The sequence below is a fragment of the Calliphora vicina genome, chromosome 2 (assembly GCF_958450345.1).
Source record: "Calliphora vicina chromosome 2, idCalVici1.1, whole genome shotgun sequence".
NCBI classification, from domain to species: Eukaryota; Metazoa; Arthropoda; class Insecta; order Diptera; family Calliphoridae; genus Calliphora; species Calliphora vicina.
This window is the reverse complement of record NC_088781.1, coordinates 85,993,847-86,004,790: the sequence shown is the minus strand read 5'-3', so window position 1 is coordinate 86,004,790 and position 10,944 is coordinate 85,993,847. Positions and strand designations below refer to the sequence as shown.

The following is a 10,944-nucleotide window of genomic DNA, read 5'->3' as shown; positions in this document are numbered from 1 at the left end:
ATGAGATTTTCAGAGGAAGAATCCTTGATGAAGTGCCGAAGCATTCTCGGAAAGATGAAAGCGATCATAACCAGACAAAGAAACATCAACAGAGATGTTCAAAATGGTGTTTTAGAGTTGGACGAACTACTGGACATAATCGCCGACTACCGAAGAAACTGGAAAACAGCAGAGGAGGAAAGGGAAGTGATTAAACCCCACAAGGTGCTGCAGATCTGCCAAGATACTCCAACAATATCTCGCAACAAAAGAAGCGCACTTAGTCCAGCGGAAACTAACCCAAAGAAAAAACATAAGAAGAAAACTAGCGGAAACCTTACAGCAGTAGCACCCACAGAAACTCAAACCGAGGACGCACCAGAAACTAGAAGAGGCAAAAAAGACCGAACAAATCCACGCCTCAAGAAACCTAAGAAACGACCCGATGCTGTTGTTATAAAACCTCGAGACGGTCACAGCTACGCGGATGTCTTGAAAAATCTGAAAACAAAAGTGAACCCTGAAGAAACAGAAGTGGTAATCCAATCCGTTCGGAAGACAAAATCTGGCTCTATACTCCTGGTAATGGGTCAAGGCGGAAGAAAGGATGAGTTCCGTGAAGATATTATGAGCACATTAAAAGAGGAAGCTACGGTACAGGACATGAAATCCAAGGCCACAATAGAAATTCAGGATCTTGACTCCCTGACAACAGAGGAAGAAGTGCTCAAGGCCATACAAAATGTGACCAATATAACGGAGGAGGACACAAATATACGTCTGACGGCTACAAATAGCAGGGAACAGAAGAGAGCTTTTGTATCTCTGCCAACAGCTGACGCAAATACATTGCTCGAGAAACGAAGAATTCTAATAGGATGGACATACTGCCGCATACGGTACATGGAGGAGGTGAAGCGCTGCTATAAATGCTTCGAATCGGGACATATGCAATGGGACTGTAAAGGACCCGATAGGAAGAGCATGGGACTGTGCATAAGATGTGGACAGATGGGCCACAAGATGAAAGAATGCAGGAACCCCCCGAAATGCTGCATTTGCTCACAGAGCGAGGGCAGACCAACAGATCACTTGCCTGGATCCCGAAGCTGTAAACCCCCCAAAATAGCTCGAAATGAGGTTTTTGCAAGCCAACATGCATAGAGCAAAAGTGGCACACGCTCTCCTACCACAGATCGCAAAGGAGCACGATGCAGACATGATTATTATTAGTGAACAGTACGCAAAAATGAGAAATGGGCTATGGCTTGATGATGATTCAGAAACCGCTGCAATATGGATCCCCTGTTCCGGACAGGCACATATAGAAAACAGTGGAAAGGGAAATGGGTTTGTCTGGCTACAGATTGGAAACCTCACGATAGTAAGCTGCTATCTGACTCCAAGTGATAGTATTGACTCCTTCCAAGATAAACTCGACAGGATCGAAGATTTTGTAAGATTTAAAGGTGGTGATCTTATAGTAGCAGGCGATTTTAACTCCCGTGCAATCGAATGGGGAATGAAGACAACTGATTCGAGAGGTAGAAGAATATTGCATATGATTGCTAGATCTGGACTGGCGACCGCTAACATTGGTACTGCTGCAACCTTCAGGCGTCCTGGATGTGAAGTCACTATTCCAGATGTAACCTTTGTCTCCGAGAGAATGGCCCACAAAGTTAAAGAATGGAGAGTACTAGAAATATACACAGCCAGCTATCATCAGTATATATCATTCTGCCTAAGAGCTAACGAAGACACTCCAGCAAGGAAGCCTGGAGGGACCACCCAAAGATGGCACGTCAACAAGCTTGACACGGCGATACTCCTTCACGAGATCGACATACATGTTGGAGAACACACAAATGAAATGGACGAAAGATCTGCAGTGAAACACACCATGTCTGCAATTGTGAGATGTTGTAATAAGGCAATGCCCAAAAGAAATAAGGCCCCTAAATGGAAACCAGTATACTGGTGGAACGCCTCGATCGAAGAATCTAGACGAAACTGCCTCAAATGGAGAAGAGATACACCAGAGCCTGACGCAGAATTGGAACAAAATGCATATAAAGAGGCAAAGAAACAGCTGCATAACTGCATACACAAAAGTAAGAAAGACAAATGGGAGGAGCTGAGAACCGATATTAACAAGAATCCATGGGGTCTCGGATATAAAATCGTGATGAAGAAACTGGGAATGAGGAACGCAGTGGAAAATATGGATGAGGTCACAATGCAAAACATCGTGAACACTTTATTCCCAAAGCATGACATTAGAATGGACGACACGGAAATAGAATCTAGTATTGATATACCCCTGTTCACCACCGAAGAATTACAATCAGCCGCTCGCAGCCTCAAAAATAGGAAGGCACCCGGTCCTGATGGCATCCCCGCAGAGGTCATCAAAGAGATAGCAGCGAACCGTCCCGGGATACTACTACGTATGTACAACAGATGTTTAACTGAGGGAATATTCCCAGATGTCTGGAAAAAACAAAAACTTGTTCTCATCAGCAAGGGTAAGGGTGACCCAGGATCACCGTCATCTTACAGACCGCTGTGTATGCTGGATACTGCAGGCAAACTGCTTGAGCGACTCATCAAACCTAGGCTTGACGAAGCTATCAAAGCAGTAGGTCTTTCAAGAAGACAATATGGATTCCGATCTGGAAAATCTACAATAGGAGCTCTAAAGGATGTGATAAGCGCCGCTGAGGCCTCCCAACACGGAAATCATTACTCGCGACCTGTCATACTATTGGCGACTCTGGACATCAAAAACGCCTTCAACAGTTTAAGGTGGATGGATGTGGTAAAGGCTCTGGAGACAATTTTTAAAATTCCGAAATATTTGGTGAAGACTATAAAGGATTACCTAAAAAATCGAGTGCTGACACCAACCAAGGAATGAGAACAGTGCAAGTTACCTCAGGGGCCGCGCAAGGATCCATTCTGGGGCCAGACCTCTGGAATGCAACCTATGATGAGATTCTGAAAATAGAGATGCCAGAAGACACCTTCCTCGTGGGATACGCGGATGACATAGCGGCAGTTGGCTGGATTCCCACGGCCTACAACTGGCCATGCACAAAACGGAACTGTTACTACTTACCAGAAGACACATTCCAATCGAGATAGATATGCATGTAGGCGACCTTGTCATCCCCACGAAGCCATCGATCAAATACCTTGGCGTTAGACTGGACTCGAAGCTAACCTATACAAAGAAGATTGAATATGCAACATCAAAAGCAGCAAAAATAACAACACAACTAAGTAGACTAATGGCGAACATCGGTGGACCTCTCCAAAGCAGGAGAAAACTACTTATGGAGGCCAGTAATAGTATATTACTATATGGATCTGAAATCTGGGCCTCCACTTTGGCGACTCAGACTAGAGCGAGAAAACTACTTTCTGTGCAGAGAACAGCAGCTCTACGGGTGACGTCAGCGTACCGTACAGTGTCTACACAAGCTGCTTTGACGATAGCTGGTATGATACCCATAGATCTTCAGGCAATAGAGCGCCAGATGATTTTCAACGCCAAGCTAAATACGGTTCAAGTGCAAAATGCAGCGAGTATACGGCAGGACATTTTACAAAAGTGGCAACTCCGATGGAGAAATGGAGAACAGGGCAGGTGGACGTATCGACTGATCACTGATCTGAACACGTGGCTAAACAGGATAAGTGGCGAAGTAGATTACTACATGACCCAGATCTTATCCGGACACGGATACTTCCGAAAGTACCTCTATCGTATGGGAAAATGCAGTTCACCCTTCTGCATTTACGAAGAGGAAGAAGTTTTAGATGACGCCGAACACACCTTTTTTATCTGTCGCCACTGGGGCGACCTCCGTAGAAGGCTCGAAGAAGCGGTCGGTGCCATAGCAGTCACAAACATCATACAAAAAATGTTAAACGATGAAAGTTGCTGGGATGCAGTAAAGAGTTTTGTAGAACATGTCCTCCGTGAAAAGAAAGTGGACATAGACGCAGTGGCGTGAAAAGCGGAGCCCGGACGCGGGTACAAAGTATTGAAATGGTTAATTACCATATAGGGGGCCACCTCGAAGTAATGTGGAAACGGTTCCGAGGTGGTACAATCCCCCGATGATGGCACGAGGTGGGTTTTTAGCCGGTAGCAAATGAGTCCGGCATACGACGAGCTTGACGATCTCGTTAGATGCGTAACGCATTTTCCCATCTTGACCCGCAAAAAAAAAAAAAAAAAAAAAAAAAAAAACATGCAAAATAAATAAAGAAGATAATAAATATAATATATAATAATTAAAAATTGTAAATAATATAATTGTTAACTAGTAAATAATAAAAATAAACTTTCAAATCATAATATTGTTATCTTAATTTTGGTTTAGGCAATGATGAACGGATGTGGAGGTCAAAGCGGTTTACCAAAAACGATTGAAATTCTTCATGTGGTATACAAACAAAACTAAATCAATATTTTACAAAGTTACTCACAGTTAGAACGAATATAACTCTGATACTACACACTTCACGATACACACGATCATGACAGGCTATCAGACATTACACAACATTCAAAACTGACAAATAACTATAAACAATTGAACTTTAACAATCATTTTCAGGACGAACGCATATAACTCTGATACAACACACTTCGATATACACATGATACGACAGGATATCAGACATTACAGTACATTCAACACTGAAAAATTACCAAAACAAACTCTAAAACAAACTCAAACAAAAACGGAAACGAATACAATACATTTGGGGACACTACAAGTCACTCGCAAGCTACTGTTATTCTTTCCACTGTAAAAACTTCGCCGATCATTATATCCAAGAGTTCCACTTCATACAACACTCCATATCGTCCTAGAGCGGCTATGCAAGCCAAGTCTTGCAATATAAATCACCGCTGTAATTGGGCTATAAAAAAAATTAATGGGCTATTGCCACATGTTTTGATGTCATACATGTTGATTTCTTTACATTCGATTGGGCGCCATTTGTTACGGTTCGGTTGGACTGGCGAGGTTTCCAACTAGCTCGTTGCATGTATTGACCTCAGGGAGGTCCCAACCCTCTCACCAGCCGCGAATCCGCACAGTAAACAAAAATGAGTAAACACTAAACTACACAAAACTGACACTACACTCACTGTACCACACGAAGAATGTCCAGGGACAGATGTTGGCCCCTATGTTGCCCTCCCAACCATGTCGTAGGCGCATCCGCTTTCCTTTTATCTACGACCCAAATGACCACATGACCACTTCTCCACTTACCTCTCCATCATTGCCTGTACCTCGCTAATTTAAACAAATCAAAAATTAACTATAAAGTTACTACATGTTTTTATTAATAATTTTCTTAAACCTAAACACAAAAATATAAAATAAATATAAGTAAACAATACACACAAATATATAATTCAGTCATATCCTCTTATCTTCTTTTAACCGTTAATAATTTTGTTTTGATAAAATTTTCTTTTCTTATCTATTGAATTTTTACTTCCTCTATTCATTTCATCTAGCGCACAAATATTGTTCATTTTTAAAGTTTTTGCGTATTTCCTGTTTCTACATATGAAGGAGCTCCCTAAATAGTAGACTGCTGTCCTGTCATTGCACAGTTATCTTTCCTATTTTCGCGGTATATTTGGGGTCTAGATAGAATTGAAATGTTATTTAGTATTTTTTTAATTTCAGTTTTCCACGGCATTTGAGGGACTAGTGTAACTTAATCAAATAACACAAACACATAAACTATACATTAAACGTTACACTTATAATGTTAATCACACAATCACACCTACACTTAATCTTAACTTAAACTTAATATTTGCTTTTTTTAATTTAATATTTTCTTCAATTTTATATTATCTAAGAATTTTATGTTCTTTGCTTTTATTATTTAATTTTGATGACTTCACCATTACTCATGGTATATTTCCATGTCCTTTTTTTTAGCTTTGAGAGTCGCCAACTACAAATTCTTAAGGGCAGATGTAATTCATACATATATAGGTTACCTGACTACTATTATTCCGTATGGTTATGATGGTGTACTTCTTGCATGGATGTCCCAAATCCATAGATAGTAGCCAGGTAACCAATTTTCTTCATACGTTTTAAAAAAAATTAAACTTTGAAAATTTAATAATGTTTCAACAAATCAACTTCGCACCATCACAATAACCACACTATTGAACTTTACTTTCGCTTCTTTCTTATTTTTCCAATTCTTCATCCTTTAAATACTTATTTTTGTCTTATTTACTTTTTTTTCGCGGGTTAACATCATATACTGGAATATCGCTTGTTGCCAATTTTCTTACCGCGAAATCCAAAAGTAAATATATATATATTTAAAAACATTTCCCCACAATCCGCCATTAAAATTAATATTTTATATACACATATTAATACTACAAAAATTTAAAAGAAATTCCCCCTAAATCTCATTTTCTGGTCCTATACAATGTATTCATACTTTTTATTCCACCAGGCTCGCATAAAATTTAATACGTATCTTAATTTCATTCATAATTTTACATTTTTAAATAATTTTCCTTTTTCGAATAGTTTTGAATGAAAATACAACACTGTATTAAATTAACGTAAAAACAATAGGGTAAAATTCTCATTCGTCCCACCCGCAACAAAACTCCGGGTTCACTGGTGATAACCAGAGGGAACGGTGTGCGGGTCAGTTGGTTTGGAAACCCAACGTGGGGAACTCTCACACCCTGAGATCAAGATGCTCGGCTCTACATAAGAGTTAGCCGGGCAATAACATAATAAATTTTATGTTTTTAGGAAACCTCGCAAGTGTAGTTTACGTCATAGGTGAGCTTTAAATAGATCTTAGCTCCTGTCCCAAGACTAAAAGCAATCTGCTGAATTTGTTTCACGAGGAAATAAATACATAGAGGCAACCCTTTAAACTAATTTAAAAAATTTTCGTGTTACTGTCATGAGATCAGTAGGGCACAATTGTGTGCCTAGTATATTAAACCGAGCGCTCCTTTTGAAGCAGAAAAACAAATCGGGCCACACCTCTAGAATTCTATTCCTGTTCCAAAAAGACTTCATGCTCAGAACTGGCTTTAATCTCTGAAATCCTTTAAGTAATAAAAGTTTCAGAGATTTCGGATCATCATCAAAATATCACCTACGGGAAGTACGCACTATTGTTAATCTGACATATAGCATTTACTTTGTGAATTATTTCATTAATTTTTTTCAGGTTTTATTCGAAAGACTAGCACAACATGGATATTAAATCTATATTGCACAACTCTAAACCTACATATGTATGTGTATTATTAAAAACACAAAAGACATCACAATTTAAATACTATATCGGTTTTCTATTACTAATTTCATTGCACAATCGTGGACTTGACAAAGTACATCACAGTTCCTTAATGCTGTAATCCTGGCGAACTTCTACAATGGTATTCATAAGGCAAATATACAAACTAAAGACGCGAAAAATTTAATTGCTACTTAAAACAAATTCTGATTAGACGAGAGATCAAAAGTCGTAATCAAACTTGTATAATGTGAAGTAAGTGTGACAAAAGCAATTGTATTTAAATAATTAAAATATTTGATAGATATTGGCAATTTAAATTTGGCAGATTAAATTTTAATAACAAAACAAATAAAATATAAGTAAACAATGAGATTTTGATAAATCGGTAAATATATAACTAAACTAAATTATTAAAGTCAAAAATAAACAATATACATAAATAAATTAATAAGTAATGAAATAAATAAATAGTAAATCTAAAAATAAGTAATAAATATGAAAATAATCTAATGAATAAATAAATGTATAAATATAAATGTGGACATAACTTTAATAAATATAATAAATAAATAAACATAAATAATAATAATGATAATAAATAAGTAATTAAAATATATAATAAAATCACATGCAAATAAATAAATAAATAAATAGAATATAAAATCAATAAATAAATAAGTCAAAGAATAAATAATTGTATAAATCATGGTAGAACCAACCAGGTACAATTATTAGGGAGAGTTTTCAATATTTACCCCTGCAACGTCAAATAACGCATTTACTCTCATCACTTTTTATTTTGTTTTCGCAATGTTTTTGCACGTTATATTAAAACTAACACATATTTATTTGGAAAAAATTAAATTTGAATTGAATATTTCACGAAAAAAAGTAAATACACAAAAATTTGTTTAATTAATTTATTTTTTTCTTAGACATTTCGTTTTGTTTTTTTCTAATTTTCTTTTGTTTGACGTTATAGGGAATGTATAATTGAGAACGTAATAATTTTACCTTGCTTGTTCTGCCATGGTATAAATAAATGAATTAAAAACTAAAATATTGTGTCAAATGAAATTAAAATCAAAATAAATAATTTTTGAAACGTAATTTAAATATATAAATAACATGCAATAATAAAAGTTCTAAATACATATAAATAATATCATGCAAAACTTGAAAAGTAAATTTTCGAAACTTTATCAAGCTTAATAAAAATAGTACTCAATTTATAAATGAATTTACGAATAAAAATATATAAACATGCAAAATAAATAAAGAAGATAATAAATATAATATATAATAATTAAAAATTGTAAATAATATAATTGTTAACTAGTAAATAATAAAAATAAACTTTCAAATCATAATATTGTTATCTTAATTTTGGTTTAGGCAATGATGAACGGATGTGGAGGTCAAAGCGGTTTACCAAAAACGATTGAAATTCTTCATGTGGTATACAAACAAAACTAAATCAATATTTTACAAAGTTACTCACAGTTAGAACGAATATAACTCTGATACTACACACTTCACGATACACACGATCATGACAGACTATCAGACATTACACAACATTCAAAACTGACAAATAACTATAAACAATTGAACTTTAACAATCATTTTCAGGACGAACGCATATAACTCTGATACAACACACTTCGATATACACATGATACGACAGGATATCAGACATTACAGTACATTCAACACTGAAAAATTACCAAAACAAACTCTAAAACAAACTCAAACAAAAACGGAAACGAATACAATACATTTGGGGACACTACAAGTCACTCGCAAGCTACTGTTATTCTTTCCACTGTAAAAACTTCGCCGATCATTATATCCAAGAGTTCCACTTCATACAACACTCCATATCGTCCTAGAGCGGCTATGCAAGCCAAGTCTTGCAATATAAATCACGGCTGTAATTGGGCTATAAAAAAAAATTAATGGGCTATTGCCACATGTTTTGATGTCATACATATTGATTTCTTTACATTCGATTGGGCGCCATTTGTTACGGTTCGGTTGGACTGGCGAGGTTTCCAACTAGCTCGTTGCATATATTGACCTCAGGGAGGTCCCAACCCTCTCACCAGCCGCGAATCCGCACAGTAAACAAAAATGAGTAAACACTAAACTACACAAAACTGACACTACACTCACTGTACCACACGAAGAATGTCCAGGGACAGATGTTGGCCCCTATGTTGCCCTCCCAACCATGTCGTAGGCGCATCCGCTTTCCTTTTATCTACGACCCAAATGACCACTTCTCCACTTACCTCTCCATCATTGCCTGTACCTCGCTAATTTAAACAAATCAAAAATTAACTATAAAGTTACTACATGTTTTTATTAATAATTTTCTTAAACCTAAACACAAAAATATAAAATAAATATAAGTAAACAATACACACAAATATATAATTCAGTCATATCCTCTTATCTTCTTTTAACCGTTAATAATTTTGTTTTGATAAAATTTTCTTTTCTTATCTATTGAATTTTTACTTCCTCTATTCTTTTCATCTAGCGCACAAATATTGTTCATTTTTAAAGTTTTCGCGTATTTCCTGTTTCTACATATGAAGGAGCTCCCTAAATAGTAGACTGCTGTCCTGTCATTGCACAGTTATCTTTCCTATTTTCGCGGTATATTTGGGCTCTAGATAGAATTGAAATGTTATTTAGTATTTTTTTAATTTCAGTTTTCCACGGCATTTGAGGGACTAGTGTAACTTAATCAAATAACACAAACACATAAACTATACATTAAACGTTACACTTATAATGTTAATCACACAATCACACCTACACTTAATCTTAACTTAAACTTAATATTTGCTTTTTTTTAATTTAATATTTTCTTCAATTTTATATTATCTAAGAATTTTATGTTCTTTGCTTTTATTATTAAATTTTGATGACTTCACCATTACTCATGGTATATTTCCATGTCCTTTTTTTTAGCTTTGAGAGTCGCCAACTACAAATTCTTAAGGGCAGATGTAATTCATACATATATAGGTTACCTGACTACTATTATTCCGTATGGTTATGATGGTGTACTTCTTGCATGGATGTCCCAAATCCATAGATAGTAGCCAGGTAACCAATTTTCTTCATACGTTTTAAAAAAAATTAAACTTTGAAAATTTAATAATGTTTCAACAAATCAACTTCGCACCATCACAATAACCACACTATTGAACTTTACTTTCGCTTCTTTCTTATTTTTCCAATTCTTCATCCTTTAAATACTTATTTTTGTCTTATTTACTTTTTTTCGCGGGTTAACATCATATACTGGAATATCGCTTGTTGCCAATTTTCTTACCGCGAAATCCAAAAGTAAATATATATATATTTAAAAACATTTCCCCACAATCCGCCATTAAAATTAATATTTTATATACATATATTAATACTACAAAAATTTAAAAGAAATTCCCCCTAAATCTCATTTTCTGGTCCTATACAATGTATTCATACTTTTTATTCCACCAGGCTCGCATAAAATTTAATACGTATCTTAATTTCATTCATAATTTTACATTTTTAAATAATTTTCCTTTTTCGAATAGTTTTGAATGAAAATACAACACTGTATTAAAA

The 10,944-nt window shown here is 35.7% G+C and overlaps 1 protein-coding gene across 1 annotated transcript; it reads left to right on the top strand.

The window, feature by feature from the left end:
- LOC135950032 (uncharacterized) lies at positions 1 to 1,149 on the top strand. Its single transcript, XM_065499521.1, has one exon. The coding sequence runs from the start codon at positions 1 to 3 to the stop codon at positions 1,141 to 1,143; it is 1,143 nt and encodes a 380-aa protein (XP_065355593.1). The 3' UTR covers positions 1,144 to 1,149.
- The last annotated feature ends 9,795 nt before the right edge of the window (positions 1,150 to 10,944 follow it).

What these genes read in the sequence shown, in the direction of transcription:
- LOC135950032 (XM_065499521.1), top strand. Translation starts at nt 1, where the DNA reads ATGAGATTTTCAGAGGAAGAATCCTTGATGAAGTGCCGAAGCATTCTC.